The sequence below is a fragment of the Pygocentrus nattereri genome, chromosome 28 (assembly GCF_015220715.1).
Source record: "Pygocentrus nattereri isolate fPygNat1 chromosome 28, fPygNat1.pri, whole genome shotgun sequence".
Classification (NCBI taxonomy): domain Eukaryota; kingdom Metazoa; phylum Chordata; class Actinopteri; order Characiformes; family Serrasalmidae; genus Pygocentrus; species Pygocentrus nattereri.
Window position 1 is genome coordinate 2,069,122 of NC_051238.1, and position 22,897 is coordinate 2,092,018.

At 45.2% G+C, this 22,897-nt stretch overlaps 1 protein-coding gene across 2 annotated transcripts; it reads left to right on the forward strand.

Moving 5' to 3' along the window:
* Positions 1 to 14,727: 14,727 nt before the first annotated feature.
* Positions 14,728 to 21,709, forward strand: ugt5e1 (UDP glucuronosyltransferase 5 family, polypeptide E1). Of its 2 annotated transcripts, XM_037535699.1 has the most exons (3): positions 14,728 to 14,874; positions 15,725 to 15,780; positions 19,840 to 21,709. In XM_037535699.1, exon 3 carries the CDS (start codon positions 19,842 to 19,844, stop codon positions 21,441 to 21,443), a length of 1,602 nt encoding a protein of 533 aa, XP_037391596.1. In that variant the 5' UTR covers positions 14,728 to 14,874; positions 15,725 to 15,780; positions 19,840 to 19,841; the 3' UTR covers positions 21,444 to 21,709. The 2 variants fall into 2 exon arrangements, with proteins under 2 accessions (XP_037391596.1, XP_037391597.1); XM_037535700.1 differs by lacking the exon at positions 15,725 to 15,780.
* The last annotated feature ends 1,188 nt before the right edge of the window (positions 21,710 to 22,897 follow it).

The window sequence follows — 22,897 nt, forward strand, 5'->3', positions numbered from 1 at the left end:
CAGACTGTCTCTCTCTTGCGCTCTCTCACACACACTGACTCTCGTTCTCTCTCTCTCACACACACTGACTCTCTCACTGTCTCTCTCACACACACTGACTCTCTCGTTCTCTCTCTCTCACACACACTGACTCTCTCACTGTCTCTCTCACACACACTGACTCTCTCGTTCTCTCTCTCTCACACACACTGACTCTCTCACTGTCTCTCTCACACACACTGACTCTCTCGTTCTCTCTCTCACACACACTGACTCTCTCACTGTCTCTCTCACACACACTGACTCTCTCGCTCTCTCTCACACACACTGACTCTCATTCTCTCTCTCTCTCACACACACTGACTCTCATTCTCTCTCTCACACACACTGACTCTCTCACTGTCTCTCTCACACACACTGACTCTCATTCTCTCTCTCACACACACTGACTCTCTCGCTCTCTCTCTCTCACACACACTGACTCTCTCGCTCTCTCTCTCACACACACTGACTCTCATTCTCTCTCTCTCTCACACACACCGACTCTCATTCTCTCTCACACACACACTCTGACTCTCATTCTCTCTCTCACACACACACTGACTCTCTCGCTCTCTCTCTCTCACACACACTGACTCTCTCGCTCTCTCTCTCACACACACTGACTCTCATTCTCTCTCTCTCTCACACACACTGACTCTCATTCTCTCTCTCACACACACACTGACTCTCATTCTCTCTCTCACACACACTGACTCTCATTCTCTCTCTCTCTCTCACACACACTGACTCTCATTCTCTCTCTCACACACACACTGACTCTCATTCTCTCTCTCACACACACTGACTCTCTCTCTCGCTCTCTCTCTCACACACACTGACTCTCTCACTGTCTCTCACTAACACACTGACTCTCTCGCTCTCGCATCTGATATGAAGCCAATTATAATGAAAAATACGGACTAAAATGAGAAAATATGAAGCAATAAACCGGAAGTTAGTTTGTTACAGCTGTCGTTTGTAATAAACGAAGGAAGAAGAGAAATATGAGGACGCTTTGACAGAATTCACGATTCTTTTGCATTTGTGTCCATCACTGTTCTCTCACTACAATACCCAGCATGCAATGATCAACAGTGCCCTACAGAATCTTTTTAAATAGATTATTTTTAGAATTATATACAATTCCATTTTTTTTTAAAGTGTAGAGTGAGATATTTCAGTTAACGAAGGAAAAAAATGTCCATTCTGGATCAACATGTTGCCGGCATCACCAGATATTTTAAAAAAAATAAAGTTTCTTAATCTTTTGTTTTGTACTATTTTCAACTAAACAAAGGGTTTAAGTGATTGGAACGTCATTGCATTCTGGTTTTATTTACAACAGTGTAATAAGTTTTTGGAAATGAGGCTGAATTAAGATCAAATAAAGAAATCAAGATTTAATCAGCCAGATGAAATGAAAATCACTCAGTCAACCTTTATTCAAACATTATTTAAAGTGTACTGAGCGAGACCGTCATTTACAATGTACCCGAGCCAAGACAGAGATAAGGAATTTAGAGACTCCTGTAGTGAATTTAGAGGCTCCTTTAGTGAATTTAGAGACTCCTTTAGTGAATTTAGAGGCTCCTTTAGTGAATTTAGAGACTCCTTTAAGTGAATTTAGAGACTCCTTTAGTGAATTTAGAGACTCCTGTAGTGAATTTAGAGACTCCTTTAGTGAATTTAGAGACTCCTGTAGTGAATTTAGACGCTCCTGTAGTGAATTTAGAGACTCCTTTAGTGAATTTAGACTCTCCTGCAGTGAATTTAGACGCTCCTGTAGTGAATTTAGACTCTCCTGTAGTGAATGTAGACTGTCCTGTAATGAATGTAGACGCTACAGTAGTGAATTTGGAGTGTCCTGTAGTGAATTTAGACGCTCCTGTAGTGAATTTAGACGCTCCTGTAGTGGATTTAGACACTCCTGTAGTGAATTTAGAGGCTCCTGTAGTGAATTTAGATGCTCCTGCAGTTAATTTAGACACTCCTGTAGTGAATTTAGACGCTCCTGTAGTGGATTTAGACACTCCTGTAGTGAATTTAGACACTCCTGTAGTGAATTTAGACGCTCCTGCAGTGAATTTAGACACTCCTGTAGTGAATTTAGACGCTCCGGCAGTGAATTTAGACGCTCCTGTAGTGGATTTAGACACTCCTGTAGTGGATTTAGACACTCCTGTAGTGAATTTAGACACTCCTGTAGTGAATGTAGACGGTCCAGCAGTGAATTTAGTGGCTTATAGTGAACCCCAGTTCACTGCAGCTACAAGCAGATCCAAAGCAGACTCCGGCTCTCTGAGCACACACAGCTAAGCACTCATTATCCAGGGTGGTGTACTACTAGTGTTTACTCCCTTCATTAATAAAACATAATTCAAGCTAAAGCAGTGAGCTGGGGTGGGGTGGGGGGGTTATATGACCTTCAGCTTCATCACAGCACATTATGCATAACGTCTATCAGTGACACATCAGCTGCTCTCAGGCACGCTGTAGCCTACTTTAACCGAGACCTTCTCAATAAACAGCCACACTACGTCCTGTAGCTTGTTCGTTGACACATCTGGAGGCCTACTACGTGCCGGCCATGCGAATACTGCTCTGCTCTGTTCTCTTGCATTTCAATGCACCTGCTGCACATCTGCTTCCGCCCCCTGCTGGAGAAGACACATACATGCGCATGATGTGCACTGCGTTTGTTTAGGTAACAACACTTCAGGAGATTCCAATGACCTGAGAAGATTTCTGCGTAATTAAGTGGTTCAGATGTAAACAAAGTCATTCAGAGCGGTTTGGTGTGAAACGCTCTGTTTGAGAGAAATCTGAGCGGCCCTATATGCTGCTTTAATCGTGTTCATTTCCAACTCACGGTGTTCCTGAGAAACAGACAAAAAGCACAGATGAAATTCAGACTATCGCTGTTTTAATCTATGCTAATGCACTTCAGTCCGTGTTTATAGAGAACAGTGAGTCGCTCAGTGTCAGAAACCATAATCAACACTGTTAGAGGCACTGAACACCCCCACACACTGAACACCCCCACACACTGAACACCCCCACGCACTGAACACCTCCACACACTGAACACCCCCACACACTGAACACCCCCACGCACTGAACACCCCCACGCACTGAACACCTCCACACACTGAACACCCCCACACACTGAACACCCCCACGCACTGAACACCCCCACACACTGAACACCCCCACACACTGAACACCCCCACGCAGTTAACACCCCCACACACTGAACACCCCCACACACTGAACACCCCCACGCACTGAACACCCCCACACACTGAACACCCCCACGCACTGAACACCCCCACGCAGTTAACACCCCCACGCACTGAACACCCCCACGCACTGAACACCCCCACGCAGTTAACACCCCCACACACTGAACACCCCCACGCACTGAACACCCCCACGCAGTTAACACCCCCACACACTGAACACCCCCACACACTGAACACCCCCACGCACTGAACACCCCCACGCACTGAACACCCCCACGCACTGAACACCCCACACACTGAACACCCCCACGCACTGAACACCCCCACGCAGTTAACACCCCCACACACTGAACACCCCCACGCAGTTAACACCCCCACACACTGAACACCCCCACACACTGAACACCCCCACACACTGAACACCCCCACGCAGTTAACACCCCCACACACTGAACACCCCCACGCAGTTAACACCCCCACACACTGAACACCCCCACACACTGAACACCCCCACACACTGAACACCCCCACGCAGTTAACACCCCCACACACTGAACACCCCCACACACTGAACACCCCCACGCAGTTAACACCCCCACACACTGAACACCCCCACACACTGAACACCCCCACGCAGTTAACACCCCCACACACTGAACACCCCCACGCAGTTAACACCCCCACACACTGAACACCCCCACACACTGAACACCCCCACGCAGTTAACACCCCCACACACTGAACACCCCCACACACTGAACACCCCCACGCAGTTAACACCCCCACACACTGAACACCCCCACGCAGTTAACACCCCCACACACTGAACACCCCCACACACTGAACACCCCCACGCAGTTAACACCCCCACACACTGAACACCCCCACACACTGAACACCCCCACGCAGTTAACACCCCCACACACTGAACACCCCCACGCAGTTAACACCCCCACACACTGAACACCCCCACGCAGTTAACACCCCCACACACTGAACACCCCCACACACTGAACACCCCCACGCAGTTAACACCCCCACACACTGAACACCCCCACGCAGTTAACACCCCCACACACTGAACACCCCCACACACTGAACACCCCCACACAGTTAACACCCCCACACACTGAACACCCCCACACACTGAACACCCCCACGCACTGAACACCCCCACGCACTGAACACCCCCACACACTGAACACCCCCACACACTGAACACCCCCACGCAGTTAACACCCCCACACACTGAACACCCCCACACACTGAACACTCCCACGCAGTTAACACCCCCACACACTGAACACCCCCACGCAGTTAACACCCCCACACACTGAACACCCCCACGCAGTTAACACACGCCGTTAACACCACGTTAACTGGAGGGATATAAGCTTCCATTAGAAGTTAGCTACGTTAGCTTAGTAGCTTCAGTGCTAAAGCTAAAGAAGAAAATATTGAATGCTGAATTTAGAGCCTCCTGAGCTGAATTAGAACCTCCTGTGCTGAATTTAGAGCCTCCTGTGCTAAATTAGAGCCTCCTGAGCTGAATTAGAGCCTCCTGTGCTGAATTTAGAGCCTCCTGTGCTGAATTAGAGCCTCCTGTGCTGAATTTAAAGCCTCCTGTGCTGAATTAGAGCCTCCTGTGCTGAATTAGAGCCTCCTGTGCTGAATTAGAACCTCCTGTACTGAATTAGAGCCTCTTGTGCTGAATTAGAGCCTCCTGTGCTGAATTAGAGCCTCCTGTGCTGAATTAGAACCTCCTGTGCTGAATTTAGAGCCTCCTGTGCTGAATGTAGAGCCTCCTGTGCTGAATTTAGAGCCTCCTGTGCTGAATTAGAGCCTCCTGAGCTGAATTAGAGCCTCCTGTGCTGAATTTAGAGCCTCCTGTGCTGAATTAGAGCCTCCTGCCTGAATTTAAAGCCTCCTGTGCTGAATTAGAGCCTCCTGTGCTGAATTAGAGCCTCCTGTGCTGAATTTAGAGCCTCCTGTGCTGAATTTAGAGCCTCCTGTGCTGAATTAGAGTCTCCTGTGCTGAATTAGAGCCTCCTGTGCTGAATTTAGAGCCTCCTGTGCTGAATTAGAGCCTCTTGTGCTGAATTAGAGCCTCCTGTGCTGAATTAGAACCTCCTGTGCTGAATTTAGAGCCTCTTGTGCTGAATTTAGAGCCTCCTGTGCTGAATTAGAGCCTCTTGTGCTGAATTAGAGCCTCCTGTGCTGAATTAGAACCTCCTGTGCTGAATTTAGAGCCTCCTGTGCTGAATTTAGAGCCTCCTGTGCTGAATTAGAGCCTCCTGTGCTGAATTAGAGCCTCCTGTGCTGAATTTAGAGCCTCCTGTGCTGAATTAGAACCTCCTGTACTGAATTAGAGCCTCTTGTGCTGAATTAGAGCCTCCTGTGCTGAATTAGAGCCTCCTGTGCTGAATTAGAACCTCCTGTGCTGAATTTAGAGCCTCCTGTGCTGAATGTAGAGCCTCCTGTGCTGAATTTAGAGCCTCCTGTGCTGAATTAGAGCCTCCTGAGCTGAATTAGAGCCTCCTGTGCTGAATTTAGAGCCTCCTGTGCTGAATTAGAGCCTCCTGTGCTGAATTTAAAGCCTCCTGTGCTGAATTAGAGCCTCCTGTGCTGAATTAGAGCCTCCTGTGCTGAATTTAGAGCCTCCTGTGCTGAATTTAGAGCCTCCTGTGCTGAATTAGAGTCTCCTGTGCTGAATTAGAGCCTCCTGTGCTGAATTAGAGCCTCTTGTGCTGAATTAGAGCCTCCTGTGCTGAATTAGAACCTCCTGTGCTGAATTAGAACCTCCTGTGCTGAATTTAGAGCCTCTTGTGCTGAATTTAGAGCCTCCTGTGCTGAATTAGAGCCTCTTGTGCTGAATTAGAGCCTCCTGTGCTGAATTAGAGCCTCCTGTGCTGAATTAGAACCTCCTGTGCTGAATTTAGAGCCTCTTGTGCTGAATTTAGAGCCTCTTGTGCTGAATTTAGAGCCTCCTGTGCTGAATTAGAGCCTCTTGTGCTGAATTAGAGCCTCCTGTGCTGAATTAGAACCTCCTGTGCTGAATTTAGAGCCTCCTGTGCTGAATTTAGAGCCTCCTGTGCTGAATTAGAGTCTCCTGTGCTGAATTAGAGCCTCCTGTGCTGAATTAGAGCCTCCTGTGCTGAATACTAAAGAAGGACCATCTTATTGTTTAGACACATGTAAGCTGGCCTTCTCGCTGGCTAACATGCGAATAGCATTAGCTCCCCCAGCAGCAGCTCTGATGATTGGACCAGACTGGTTTCCATTCTGATGGACTGGGGGAGCTGTATTCTCAGCCGCCTTTCTGCTGCCCTCTGCAGGCGGCGCTGCGGCGGTGCGGCCAGAGCGGCGCTGGGCCTGCAGGGAGAAACGGCAGCACAGTGACCATAAAGCGCTCGTTCGACCTTATTCGCTTCATATAGCGCTGCTTTCAGCCTCTTGCTGAGGAAAAGGGCGCTTTATTTCAGCCATGATGGAGACGCCCCCCTCCCCCGCGCACCCCCCCACCGCAGTTACATAAATCAGTTACATAAATAAAGAAAAACTTTCGCTGCCTTTCCATAATAAACCCGCCGAGCGGAAGAGGCGAGGTTTAATCTGCCAGTCTGTCTGCGTCACTCGGCGGCGGCGGAACCGACCGGCTTCAAAAGAAGCGTCAGCAAAAAAGACGAGAAGAGTTTTTCAGCCTTCAGCCTGTTTACAGACCAGGGCTGCGATGGAGGACCAGCGTGCTTACAGTTACACTTACAGCATGTAGGAGGCGCTCTTATCCAGAAAGAGCTCTGTCTGTCTAGAGAAAGGATCTTTACTAGTTACCAACAGGTTAGAGAGAGAGACGGTCCTGAGCTCAGATACTGACAGAAACAGAGTCCCTGCAGATACAGAGAGAGAAAAGGAGCAGAGCTGAACACAGAACTCACTACAATATAATACAACACACTACAATACAATATAATACAACACACTACAATATAATACAACACACTACAATATAATACAATACACTACAACACAATACAATATAATACAACACACTACAATATAATACAACACACTACAACACACTACAGTACACTACAACACACTACAATGTACTACAACACACTACAATACAGTACAATACACTACAATACACTACAGTACACTACAACACACTACAATACAATATAATACAACACACTACAATACACTACAACACACTACAATACAATATAATACAACACACTACAATATAATACAATACACTACAACACACTACAATGTACTACAACACACTACAATACAGTACAACACGCTACAATGTACTACAACACACTACAATACAATATAATACAACACACTACACTACAATACAGTACACTACACTACAATACAATACAGTACAATACACTACACTACAATACAATATAATACAACACACTACAATACAGTACAACACACTACAATGTACTACAACACACTACAATACAATATAATACAACACACTACAATACAATACAGTACAATACACTACAATACAATATAATACAACACACTACAATACAGTACAACACACTACAATGTACTACAACACACTACAATACAATATAATACAACACACTACAATACAATACAGTACAATACACTACAATACAATATAATACAACACACTACAATACAGTACAACACGCTACAATGTACTACAACACACTACAATACAATATAATACAACACACTACACTACAATACAGTACACTACACTACAATACAATACAGTACAATACACTACACTACAATACAATATAATACAACACACTACAATATAATACAACACACTACAATATAATACAATACACTACAACACACTACAATGTACTACAACACACTACAATACAGTACAATACACTACAATACACTACACTACAATATAATACAACACACTACAATATAATACATTACACTACAACATACTACAATACAATATAATACAACACACTACAATATAATACAACACACTACAATATAATACAATACACTACAACACACTACAATACAATATAATACAACACACTACAATATAATACAATACACTACAATATAATACAATACACTACAACACACTACAATACAGTACAATACACTACAACACACTACAATACAATATAATAGAACACACTACAATATAATACAATACACTACAATATAATACAATACACTACAACACACTACAATACAGTACAATACACTACAACACACTACAACACACTACAATACAATACAATACACTACAATACAATATAATACAACACACTACAATATAATACAACACACTACAATATAATACAATACACTACAACACACTACAATACAGTACAATACACTACAACACACTACAATACAATATAATAGAACACACTACAATATAATACAATACACTACAATATAATACAATACACTACAACACACTACAATACAGTACAATACACTACAATACAATATAATACAACACACTACAATATAATACAATACACTACAACACACTACAATACAGTACAATACACTACAACACACTACAATACACTACACTACAATACAATATAATACAACACACTACAATATAATACAACACACTACAACACACCACAATACAGTACAATACACTACAATATAATACAACACACTACAACACACTACAGTACACTACAACACACTACACTACACTACAATGCACTACAATATGTACTTAACTCCGTGCTAGTGACCTTATCAACCTGAGATCACCCCTTAGTGTACTGAATGATATACTCAGTACCCAAAAATAATATACTCAATACTCATAATCCTGCTTCTTCTTTCGGCTGCTCCCTTTAGGGGTCGCCATAGTGGACCATCTGCCTCCATCTTGCCTTATCCACTGCCTCCTCTACTTTCACACCAACCATCTCCATGTCCACCTTCACTACATCCATAAACCTTCTCTGAGGTCTACCTCTTCTCCTTCTACCCAGCAGCTCCATCTCCAACATTCTTTGCCCAATATATCCACTATTCCTCCTCAACACATGTCCAAACCATCTCAACCTGGCCTCTCTGGCTTTATCTCCAAACTGCTCCACCTTCACTGTCCCTCTGATCTGCTCATTTCTAATCTTGTCCATCCTGGTCACTCCCAACGAAAATCTCAGCATCTTCATCTCCACCACCTCCAGCTCAGCCTCCTGTCTTTTAGACAGAGCCACAGTCTCCAAACCATCCATCATAGCAGGACGCACTGCTGTCTTGTAAACCTTCCCTTTCGCTCTTGCTGCTATCCTTCTGTCACACATCAGCCCTGACACCCATCTCCACCCACTCCATCCTGCCTGCACCCTCTTCTTCACCTCTTTTCTACACTGTCCATTGCTCTGGAGGGTTGACCCAAGATATTTGAAGTCATCCACCTTTACGACCTCTACTCCTTGCATCTTCACCTTTCCACCTGCCTCCCTCTCATTCACACACATGTATTCCGTCTTGTCTCTACTGACCTTCATTCCTCTCCTCTCCAGTGCAAACCTCCACCTCTCCAGATTCTCTTCCACCTGCTCTCTACTCTCACCACAGATTACAATGTCATCTGCAAACATCATGGTCCATGGAGCCTCCTGCCTGACCTCATCTGTCAACCTGTCCATCACCATTGCAAACAAGAAGGGGCTCAAAGCTGATCCCTGATGTAACCCCACCTTCACCTTGAAACCATTTGTCACTCCAACTGCACACCTCACCACTGTCTCACTATACTCATACATGTCCTGCACCACCCTAACATACTTTTCAGCTACACCTGACTTCCTCATACAGTACCACAGTTCCTCTCTTGGCACCCTATCATCTGCCTTCTCTAGTACTCATAAATGATATACTTAATACTCAGAAATAATAAACCAGCCATTAGGGGTGTACTTGGTGTACTTCTGGTGCCGGTCCTAAGCCTGGATAAATGGTGAGGGTTGCGTCATGAAGGGCATCCGGCGTAAAACTTGTGCCAAAACTATCATGCGGATCACAAATATTGCCATACCGGATCGGTCGAGGCCCGGGTTAACAATGACCGCCTTGGGAATGAACAGCTTGGGAAAAGTGTTCTGGATGTAAAGAGAGTGTCAGACAGGATCATGAGCCTGAAGTTGGAGGTTGATGGTGTAATTTTGAATGTGGTCAGTTCATATGCACCACAGGTTGGTTGTCAGTTAGAGGAGAAAGAGGAATTTTGGAGTAAGATGGATGAAGTGGTAGATGGTGGCCCTAGAGAGGAGAGATTAGTGATTGGTGCAGACTTCAGTGGACATATTGGTGAAGGGAACAGAGGGGATGAAGAGGCGCTGGGAATGTATGGTGTGAAAGACAGAAATGCAGAAGGTCAGATGGTTGTAGATTTTGCAAAGAGAATGGAAATGGCTGTGGTGAACACGTATTTTCAGAAGAGGGAAGAACACAGGGTGACATACAAGAGTGGAGGGAGGTGCACACAGGTGGATTATATCCTTAGCAGGAGATGCCACCTAAAGGAGATTGGAGATTGTAAAGTGGTACCAGGGGAAAGTGCAGCAAGGCAGCATGGGGTGGTTGTCTGTAGAATGAGATTAGAAACAAAGAAGAGCAAGAGAGTGAAGACAGAGCCAAAGATTAGATGGTGGAAGCTGAAGGAGGAGGATGGTTGCAGGCAGTTCAGGGAAAAATTGCAACAGGCCCTTGGGGGCAGTGAGGAGCTACCTGAGGACTGGGAAACTACAGCTAAGGTGGTGAGAGAAACTGGCAAGAATGTGTTGGGTGTTTCGTCTGGTCAGAGGAAAGAAGACAAGGAAAGTTGGTGTTGGAATGAGGAAGTCCAGGAGAGTATTCAGAAGAAGAAGGCAGCTAAGAAAAAGTGGGATACCCAGAGAGATGAAGGAAGTAGGCAGGAGTTCTGTGAGGCTAGTCGCATAGCAAAAAGAATGGTGGCAAAGGCAAAAGCTCAGGCCTATGATGAGCTGTATGAGAGGCTGGACAGTAAAGAAGGAGTAAAGGACTTGTATCGTTTGGCTAAACAGAGAGATAGAGCTGGAAAGGATGTACAGCAGGTTAGGCTGATAAAGGATAGAGAGGGAAATGTACTAGTGAGTGAACAGAGAGTGATGAGTAGATGGAAGGAGGACTTTGAAGAACTAATGAATGAGGAAAACGAGAGAGAGAGGAGGACAATGGGGGGAGAGATAGTGGATCAGGAAGTGCAGAGAATTGGTAAGGTGGAAGTGAGGGCAGCTTTAAAAAGGATGAAGAATGGAAAGGCAGTTGGTCCAGTTGACATACACTACCATTCAAAAGTTTGGGGTCACCCAAACAATTTTGTGTTTTCCATGAAAAGTCACACTTATTCACCACCATACGTTGTGAAATGAATAGAAAATAGAGTCAAGACATTGACAAGGTTAGAAATAATGATTTGTATTTGAAATAACATTGTTTTTACATCAAACTTTGCTTTCGTCAAAGAATCCTCCATTTGCAGCAATTACAGCATTGCACACCTTTGGCATTCTAGCTGTTAATTTGTTGAGGTAAGCTGGAGAAATTGCACCCCACGCTTCTAGAAGCAGCTCCCACAAGTTGGATTGGTTGGATGGGCACTTCTGGCGTACCATACAGTCAAGCTGCTCCCACAACAGCTCAATGGGGTTCAGATCTGGTGACTGCGCTGGCCACTCCATTACCGATAGAATACCAGCTGCCTGCTTCTGCTGTAAATAGTTCTTGCACAATTTGGAGGTGTGTTTAGGGTCATTGTCCTGTTGTAGGATGAAATTGGCTCCAATCAAGCGCTGTCCACTGGGTATGGCATGGCATTGCAAAATGGACTGATAGCCTTCCTTATTCAGAATCCCTTTTACCCTGTACAAATCTCCCACCTTACCAGCACCAAAGCAACCCCAGACCATCACATTACCAACACCATGCTTTACAGATGGCGTCAGGCACTCTTCCAGCATTTTTTCATTTGTTCTGCGTCTCACAAACGTTCTTCTTTGTGATCCAAACACCTCAAACTTGGATTCATCCGTCCACAACACTTTTTTCCAGTCTTCCTCTGTCCAATGTCTGTGTTCTTTTGCCCATCTTAATCTTTTTCTTTTATTGGCCAGTCTCAGATATGGCTTTTTCTTTGCCACTCTGCCCTGAAACCCAAAATCCCGCAGCCGCCTCTTCACTGTAGATGTTGACACTGGTGTTTTGCGGGTACTATTTAATGAAGAAGCCAGTTGGGGACCTGTAAGGCATCTGTTTCTCAAACTAGAGACTCTAATGTGCTTATCTTCTTGCTTAGTTGTGCAACGCGGCCTCCCACTTCTTTTTCTACTCTGGTTAGAGCCTGTTTGTGCTGTCCTCTGAAGGGAGTAGTACACACCGTTGTAGGAAATCTTCAATTTCTTAGCAATTTCTCGCATGGAATAGCCTTCATTTCTAAGAACAAGAATAGACTGTCGAGTTTCAGATGAAAGTTCTCTTTTTCTGGCCATTTTGAGCGTTTAATTGACCCCACAAATGTGATGCTCCAGAAACTCAATCTGCTCAAAGGAAGGTCAGTTTTGTAGCTTCTGTAATGAGCTAGACTGTTTTCAGATGTGTGAACATGATTGCACAAGGGTTTTCTAATCATCAATTAGCCTTCTGAGCCAATGAGCAAACACATTGTACCATTAGAACACTGGAGTGATAGTTGCTGGAAATGGGCCTCTATACACCTATGTAGATATTGCACCAAAAACCAGACATTTGCAGCTAGAATAGTCATTTACCACATTAGCAATGTATAAAGTGTATTTGTTTAAAGTTAGGACTAGTTTAAAGTTATCTTCATTGAAAAGTACAGTGCTTTTCCTTCAAAAATAAGGACATTTCAATGTGACCCCAAACTTTTGAACGGTAGTGTACCTGTGGAGGTATGGAGATGTTTAGGAGAGAAGGCAGTGGACTTTTTAACCAGGTTGTTTAACAAAATCCTGGAGAGTGAGAGGATGCCTGATGAGTGGAGAAGCTGTGGACTGGTCCCCATTTTCAAGAACAAGGATGATGTGCAGAGCTGCAGTAACTACAGAGGTATAAAGTTGATGAGCCACACCATGAAGGTATGGGAAAGAGTTGTTGAAGCAAGGCTAAGGCGAGAGGTTCAGATCAGTGAGCAGAGTACTCAGAAATAATATACATACCCAAGAATAATACATTCAATACTCATAACTAATATACTCAATATTCATGTACCCTTTGTGGCTCAGGGGCCCTGAGCAAAGAGTAAACACAGAAAATGTTTTATAGTGTTTAGGTTATGAAGTGTTTACTGTCAGACTGTAAACAAGCTTCAATTAGTTCTTATTAGAAACTGAGGGCAAACCTTACCGATCAGGAATGTAGTGATTCTAATCCTCCAACATAATAATATAATCTCTCTCTCACACACACCCACACACTCTCTCCCTCTCCCTCTCCCTCTCTCTCTCTCTATCTCTCTCTCACACACACCCACACTCTCTCTACCTCTCTCTCTCTCCCTCACACACACCCACTCTCTCCCTCTCTCTCTCCCCCCCTCTCACACACACACACTCTCTCCCCCCTCTCTCTCTCTCTCTCTCTCTCACTCTATCCCCCCTCCCTCTCTCTCTCTCTCTCTCTCTCTCACTCTATCCCCCCTCCCTCTCTCTCTCTCTCTCTCTCTCACTCTATCCCCCCTCCCTCTCTCTCTCTCTCTCTCTCTCTCACTCTATCCCCCCTCCCTCTCTCTCTCTCTCTCTCTCTCTCACTCTATCCCCCCTCCCTCTCTCTCTCTCTCTCTCTCTCACTCTATCCCCCCTCCCTCTCTCTCTCTCTCTCTCTCTCACTCTATCCCCCCTCCCTCCCTCTCTCTCTCTCTCTCTCTCACTCTATCCCCCCTCCCTCCCTCTCTCTCTCTCTCTCTCACTCTATCCCCCCTCCCTCTCTCTCTCTCTCTCTCTCTCTCTCTCTCACTCTATCCCCCCTCCCTCTCTCTCTCTCACTCACTCTATCCCCCCTCCCTCCCTCCCTCCCTCTCTCTCTCTCACTCACTCTATCCCCCCTCCCTCCCTCCCTCCCTCCCTCCCTCCCTCCCTCCCTCCCTCTCTCTCTCTCTCTCTCTCTCTCTCTCTCACTCACTCTATCCCCCCTCCCTCCCTCTCTCTCTCTCTCTCTCTCTCTCTGACACACACACTCCCCCCCCCCTCTCTCTCTCTCTCTCTCTCACACACACACTCTCTCCCCCCTCTCTCTCACACACACACTCTCTCCCCCCCCTCTCTCTCTCTCTCTCTCACTCTATCGCCCCCCCCCTCTCGCTTTCTCTCTCTCTCTCTCGCTTTCTCTCTCTCTCACTCTCTCCCCATATTTCTCTCTGTCCATTTCTCTCCCTCTCTCCCCCTCCCCATTCCGCTACGCCCTTTTTTCCAGCCGGTGTAAAGAAGTTAGAAAGAGGGAAAAAGGGTCAAAGTTCACTTTTCACTCTTTTCTGTCGGCCGGTGTGTTTCTGCATAGAGGAGTTTCTCCAGCTCCACACAGCACTCCCGTCCAGGACATCTTCGCTCAACAGGTACATCTCTAACCAACCCTTACAATTCTAGATAAAGACTGTAGCTCAGCTAAAGGGGAATTCCACCAAATTTTCCAATTTCCCCATATTCAGATGTAACCAGAGAGGTTCAGAGACAGTGGTGGTGACAGGAGTCAGGCGTCAGCATGACTAAAACACAGATATAGACATTTTATTTACCATCCAGAACCACCAGAGAACCTACACGAGTCTTCTGAGTTTATATGGAATGTTGATGATGGAAAACAGTGGAAAATCTGGAATAATGAGTTTTCTTTGGGGACTATTTTGCCGCACAGCGCCCTGCATGTCACCCTCCACCATGAATGGAGTTCAAGTTCTCTAAACTCTCATAAAACAGCGTCTCAGTCATCAGGCAGTGAATTCAGATCCAGTTCATGTAGGAACTTTCTGTAGGAGCTTTTAGAGGGACGTCTGGTTCCCATCACCACCACTGTGAACGGTTCTGACTCGGTCAGTTTATGTAGAACAGAGCGTTTCACACCAAACCACTCAGAACCACCCTGTTTACATCTGAACCAGTTAATTATGCAGATTTAAAAAAATAAATGGGTGGAATTTCCCTTCTGCTTTAATGTAGGCTTCAAGTGACAGTCCAGCCAAATATAGAATTTTCAATACTTCATGTATTGTAGCCAGCAAAGACAAACGTGAAGCTAACTGCATACCTTAATCACGTGGAGGTGTTCAGTGCCTCTAACAGTGTTGATTATGGGGTTTCTGACACTGAGCAACTCACTGTTCACTATAAACACGGACTAATGTACGTTAGCATAGATTAAAACAGTGACAGTCTGAATTTCATCTGTACGTTTGTCTCTTTTTGCAGATAACAATGTGTGTCTGGCTTTAAAGGTGCAGAAATACTGAGTTCACAGCTCACCAGTTGAGTAATTATACTATTCTATATATAATCACTAAAATATCAGATATGGAGCAAAAAAAAAAAAAAAAAAAAAAAAAAATCGGCCTCTGACCTGATTTCATCATCTTCTGAACGAAGGAGCGAGAAAAACAATGACATTGACCTTCTTAACCTTTCCTTTACATAACTGAGCAAACTTACATGAACTCTGAATACTGTGGCCTATATGGAGCGCCCTACTGAACTAGGTCAACTATTTAAAAACACTGAAGAATTCAGACCTTATATATTTACGGCCTGATCTGTTGAAACTCAAGGCACCAATAGAGACATTAAAAAGTTAAATATATACAAAATCATCATTTTTAGGGTGTTTGTCCCGAAACAACCCCTATAAATTTACACTTCTGAATTGAATACTTTTCTTTTTTGTTTTTATTGTCTGTTTGTTTTTTTTTTCTTTTAAAATGACATTTAAGATTTAGATGCATCACATCTTTTGATACGTTTCTTAGGCTATCCTAGGTGGTTGTTAAGTTGTTGCTAGGTTGTTGCTATGCTATCCCAGGTGGTTGTTAAGCTGTTGCTAGGCTGTTCTTAAGATATTCCAGGTGGTTGTTAAGGTGCTGATAGGCTATTGTTACGCTATCCTAGGTGGTTGTTAAGGTGTTGCTAGGCTGTTGCTATGCTATCCCAGGTGGTTGTTAAGCTGTTGCTAGGCTGTTCTTAAGATACCCTAGGTGGTTGTTAAGGTGTTGCTAGGCTATTGTTAAGTTATCCCACATGCTGGTTAAGGTGTTGCTAGGCTGTTGCTATGTTATCCCAGGTCTTTGTTAAGGTGTTGCTAAGCCGTTGCTATGCTATGCCAGGTGGCTACTAAGGTTGTTCTTCAGCTATCCCAGGTGGTTGTTAAGGTGGTGAAAGCCCATCATTATATATTACCCCAGGTGTTTAAAGTGGTGTAAGCCCATTGCTATGCTATGTCAAGTGGTTGTTAAAGTCTTGCCAGGCTGTGGTTGTGCTATCCCAGGTGGTTGCTAAGGTGTTGCTAGGCAGTTGCTAAAGTGATCCAAGAAAACCCAGTGTCTGAGTTCCCCAGTCTGTACGATCCAAAACAAATACAAAGAAAATCATTCCTGCATGTAAACACCACAAAACGTTTAAAAAAAATTTAGTCCACTCTAAAGTGTCCATATATGGAAAGGAAGCTGCAGTTGAATTTATTGTTTTTGTGATGTCACAGATGATATTTACATATATGCTCCTATTCAACTTTACAGTGGTTTAGTCCCGCTCATTCTCACTGAACTTATAAGGAGTGTTTAGCCTGGACTGTTTTTTGAATGAGATACGATCCAGGACTGCCAATCAGAGCAGAGCTAGTTTAAATATATCATCAGTCTTAAAGGCTCAAAAGTAGCCTGTCTAATTCTGAGGGATGAAGACGGGTTTGAAAATGGTCATATAAAAATAAATCACAACTGTGTTTGTTGCATAAAAAAATGTAGGACATTGCTCTTTAAAGTGTGAGAATAAGCCCCGTGGCCCCAGCACTGCCAGCAGCAGCATGAGCTTAGCTAATCAGATTTGCTCTCATCCATTGAAATTTAGTCTTACATAAACAAGAGCTGCTCTAGTTTTAACACTACAACAAATCATCCCTCACTTTTTACAGGAACCAGCAGATTACAAAAAAAACGAGGGCAAGATTTTCATGAGGTGAATTAGGGTCAAACAGGGGCTAATCTGAGGGGACTGACTGGGGATGAGTGCTCAATCATGTTGACAATGCTGCCGCCCTCAATACGACTCCTCACTCCTGAACAACTGTTTCATGCTACTTTTTATAAATTATCTTTTGTCTAACGTAATTAATAAAAGAAAACAAAGCACCGTCATTTAGAACCCAGATAATGGATCCTATAAACAAGTTATAACTTAATAACGGCAGCAGCAGCAATGAGCTGAGCGGAGTTTGTGTATTTGATGGTTGTTAATGACGTCTTTAGAGGGCGGAGCTGAGTGGCGTTTGTTTATTTGATGGTCGTTAATGACGCCTTTAGAGGGCGGAGCTGAGCGGCGTTTGTTTATTTGATGGTCGTTAATGACGCCTTTAGAGGGCGGAGCTGAGCGGCGTTTGTTTATTTGATGGTCGTTAATGACGTCTTTAGAGGGCGGAGCTGAGCGGCGTTTGTTTATTTGATGGTCGTTAATGACGCCTTTAGAGGGCGGAGCTGAGCGGCGTTTGTTTATTTGATGGTCGTTAATGACGCCTTTAGAGGGCGGAGCTGAGCGGCGTTTGTTTATTTGATGGTCGTTAATGACGTCTTTAGAGGGCGGAGCTGAGCGGCGTTTGTTTATTTGATGGTCGTTAATGACGTCTTTAGAGGGCGGAGCTGAGCGGCGTTTGTTTATTTGATGGTCGTTAATGACGTCTTTAGAGGGCGGAGCTGAGCGGCGTTTGTTTATTTGATGGTCGTTAATGACGTCTTGAGAGGGCGGAGCTGAGCGGCGTTTGTTTATTTGATGGTCGTTAATGACGTCTTTAGAGGGCGGAGCTGAGCGGCGTTTGTTTATTTGATGGTCGTTAGTGACGTCTTTAGAGGGCGGAGCTGAGCGGCGTTTGTTTATTTGATGGTCGTTAATGACGTCTTTAGAGGGCGGAGCTGAGCGGCGTTTGTTTATTTGATGGTCGTTAATGACGCCTTTATAGGGCGGAGCTGAGCGGCGTTTGTTTATTTGATGGTCGTTAATGACGTCTTTAGAGGGCGGAGCTGAGCGGCGTTTGTTTATTTGATGGTCGTTAATGACGTCTTTAGAGGGCGGAGCTGAGCGGCGTTTGTTTATTTGATGGTCGTTAATGACGCCTTTATAGGGCGGAGCTGAGCAGCGTTTGTTTATTTGATGGTCGTTAATGACGTCTTTAGAGGGCGGAGCTGAGCGACGTTTGTTTATTTGATGGTCGTTAATGACGCCTTTATAGGGCGGAGCTGAGCAGCGTTTGTTTATTTGATGGTCGTTAATGACGTCTTTAGAGGGCGGAGCTGAGCAGCGTTTGTTTATTTGATGGTCGTTAATGACGCCTTTATAGGGCGGAGCTGAGCAGCGTTTGTTTATTTGATGGTCGTTAATGACGCCTTTATAGGGCGGAGCTGAGCGGCGTTTGTTTATTTGATGGTCGTTAATGACGTCTTGAGAGGGCGGAGCTGAGCGGCGTTTGTTTATTTGATGGTCGTTAATGACGTCTTTAGAGGGCGGAGCTGAGCGGCGTTTGTTTATTTGATGGTCGTTAGTGACGTCTTTAGAGGGCGGAGCTGAGCGGCGTTTGTTTATTTGATGGTCGTTAATGACGTCTTTAGAGGGCGGAGCTGAGCGGCGTTTGTTTATTTGATGGTCGTTAATGACGCCTTTATAGGGCGGAGCTGAGCGGCGTTTGTTTATTTGATGGTCGTTAATGACGTCTTTAGAGGGCGGAGCTGAGCGGCGTTTGTTTATTTGATGGTCGTTAATGACGTCTTTAGAGGGCGGAGCTGAGCGGCGTTTGTTTATTTGATGGTCGTTAATGACGCCTTTATAGGGCGGAGCTGAGCAGCGTTTGTTTATTTGATGGTCGTTAATGACGTCTTTAGAGGGCGGAGCTGAGCGACGTTTGTTTATTTGATGGTCGTTAATGACGCCTTTATAGGGCGGAGCTGAGCAGCGTTTGTTTATTTGATGGTCGTTAATGACGTCTTTAGAGGGCGGAGCTGAGCAGCGTTTGTTTATTTGATGGTCGTTAATGACGCCTTTATAGGGCGGAGCTGAGCAGCGTTTGTTTATTTGATGGTCGTTAATGACGCCTTCATATATACGGAAAACTTTTACTTCAAACTTGATTACTCTTGCCTGATTTACAACATTTCAACAATACTCCTAAATTTGTGCTAATGCTACGAAGGTTAGACTGTTGATCAAATATCTCCAGGTTCTCCAGCCGTGCGTTTGGTGCAGTTGTGCTCCTACGCTGAATTATTTTTAAGCCTCTGTGTAACAGCTCCCATCATTGGGCCTGTTTGAATAATTTTCTTTTCCGTTTTCAGACATGCTCTTCAGATGTCCTGTGCTCCTGCTCTTAGCTTCCCTCTTGTGGACCCAAGTTCCTCTCAGCAGCACAGGCCGGATCCTAGTGTACCCAGTGGATGGTAGCCATTGGCTTAACATGAATATTGTGCTGAAGGAGCTCCACCAGCGAGGTCACGAGCTGACTGTGGTCCGTTCTTCTACCAGTTGGTATATCCCTGAGAAAACTGCTCACTATACTTCCCTCACCATAGCGATCACCCACGCTAGCCACCTGGAAAATCCAGAGTTCATGGCGTCCTTCCTGAAGAGGAACATTGACATACGAAGAGGTGAAGGTTCCATCCTGTCCTTCATCGCTCTCCAGCAAGAGACCATTAATCTGTTGGAGGAAGCTCACAGAGCGAGTGCTGAAATGGTGAGGATCATCTTGGAGGATAAAAGACTTGTGAAGAAACTCAGAGACACCAACTACGAATTGTTTCTGACCGATCCTGGCTTCGGAGGTGGGGTCGTGTTAGGCGCATACCTGGGTCTACCAATCGTGTTAAACGTCCGTTGGATAACAAACGGAGAGGGGCACTTTGCAATCGCACCATCCCCACTTTCTTACATCCCAACGATTGGATCCGAAGTCACTGACAAAATGACCTTCAAGAACAAACTCAAGAACCTCTTACACTACGGGATCGGTCAGTACATCGACCACATCACAACCAGGCCACTTTACCAGGGTGTTATCAGCGAGTTTATAGATCCAGATGCCAGTATCTACTCCCTCATTCAGGGGGCTGACCTGTGGCTCATGCGAGTCGACTTTGTGTTCGAGTTCCCTCGTCCTACGATGCCAAACGTGGTCTACATGGGAGGGTTCCAGTGCAAAGCTTCCAAGCCTTTGCCGGCTGACCTGGAGAAGTTTGTGCAGAGCTCAGGGGAACATGGCGTGGTGGTCATGTCTCTTGGCACATTTCTTGGAAGCCTTGGACCCGAGATATCCGAAATTATCGCTTCTGCTTTCGCTCGCTTGCCACAGAAGGTAGTGTGGAGAAACCTGGGGCCAAAGCCTTCCACGGCTGGCAACAACACGCTAATATTAGACTGGCTACCCCAGAACGACCTTCTGGGTCATCCAAAAACCAAAGCTTTCATCACACACGGGGGCACCAATGGTATCTACGAGGCCATCTACCATGGCATCCCAGTCCTGGGGATACCACTTATGTTTGACCAGTTTGACAACATGGTACGTCTGCAGGCCAGAGGAGTTGCTGAAGTGCTGGAGGTTACAGCCTTGGACGTGGATACGCTAACGCAAGCCCTGAAGGACATCTTGGATGAGAAGAAACCCTACAGGAAGAACATGCGTAGGATGTCACAGCTGCATCACGATACGCCGCTCAAGCCAATGGACACTGCCATCTTCTGGTTGGAGTATGTCATGAGGCATAAAGGTGCAGCACACTTGCGTACCGAGTCCTACAAGTTACCCTGGTACAAGTACCACAATGTGGACGTGTTTGCTTTGGTCCTCGGGATTGTAATGGTCTTGGGTCTGCTCTTTAGCATGACCTGCAGGGTTCTGATCAATCTCCTGAAAAGAAAGGTGAAAGTCAAACAGCAATAAATCAGGAACGTCTCATAATAATCATTTCTAAAGGACACGTTGTCATTACAGTGTTATGACACACCTTTCATTATTTCCATGACGATAAGGCTGGGACTAAATATTTCTCTTAAATGTGGATTATTTTGATCGTAATGTAAACAGAAAATTATGGTGTTATGATACACACATAGCTTCTGTTATGCTGTGACTAGTTGGCATTTACACCAATCAGCCATAACATCATGACCACCTCCTCGTTTCTATACTCATTGTCCACTTTATCAGCTCCACTTACTGTATAGCTGCTCTCTGTAGTTCTACAGTTCCAGACTGTAGTCCATCTGTTTCTCTGATACTCTGTTACCCTGTTCTTCAGTGGTCAGGACCCCCATGGACCCTCACAGAGCAGGTACTGTTTGGGTGGTGGGTCATTCTCAGCACTGCAGTAACACTGACGTGGTGGTGTGTTAGTGTGTGTTGTGCTGGTCTGAGTGGATCAGACACAGCAGTGCTGCTGGAGTTTTTAAACACCTCAGCGTCACTGCTGGACTGACCAAAAATATCCAGCCAACAGCGTCCTGTGGGCAGCGTCCTGTGGGCAGCGTCCTGTGGGCAGCGTCCTGTGGGCAGCGACCTGTGGGCAGCGACCTGTGGGCACTGATGAAGGACTAGACGATGACCAACACAAACTGTGCAGCAGCAGATGAGCTGTCGCCTCTGACTTTACATCTACAAGGTGGACCGACAGGGTAGGAGTGTCTAATAGAGTGGACAGTGAGTGGACACAGTGTTTAAAAACTCCAGCAGCACTGCTGTGTCTGATCCACTCAGACCAGCACAACACACACTAACACACCACCACGTCAGTGTTACTGCAGTGCTGAGAATGACCCACCACCCAAACAGTACCTGCTCTGTGAGGGTCCATGGGGGTCCTGACCACTGAAGAACAGGGTAACAGAGTATCAGAGAAACAGATGGACTACAGTCTGTAACTGTAGAACTACAGAGAGCAGCTATACAGTAAGTGGAGCTGATAAAGTGGACGGTGAGTGTAGAAACAAGGTTATGCCTGTTCGGTGTATTTCTACAGTGGAATATACTATTCTAAAACATAGCTCTACTTGGGATGGCTCTAAATGGGAATTTTGGGCCGATATTGGGCCTCGTTCTCCAGTATCTTCCTCAGTTTCTTCTTAAATTTGTTCTTGATGAATGTCCTAAGAAAAATCTCTGTGAGGTTCATGTCAAGTTCTTAAAGCGCAGAACTGTTCTCACCTCCGAGTTCCTGAGTGTGTAGATTCTGTTCTTACCTAAGAACAAACCCCAAGCAAGAGAACACTGGTGAACATCAGAATCGTCGTCAAAACTGTGGACTTTAAGAAATTTCTTCGTAGGAATGGTTGGAGAACAAGGACCACTGTTAAAATTTGAAAGTGGGACCAGCTTTAAGCACCAAAAATATGACTTTG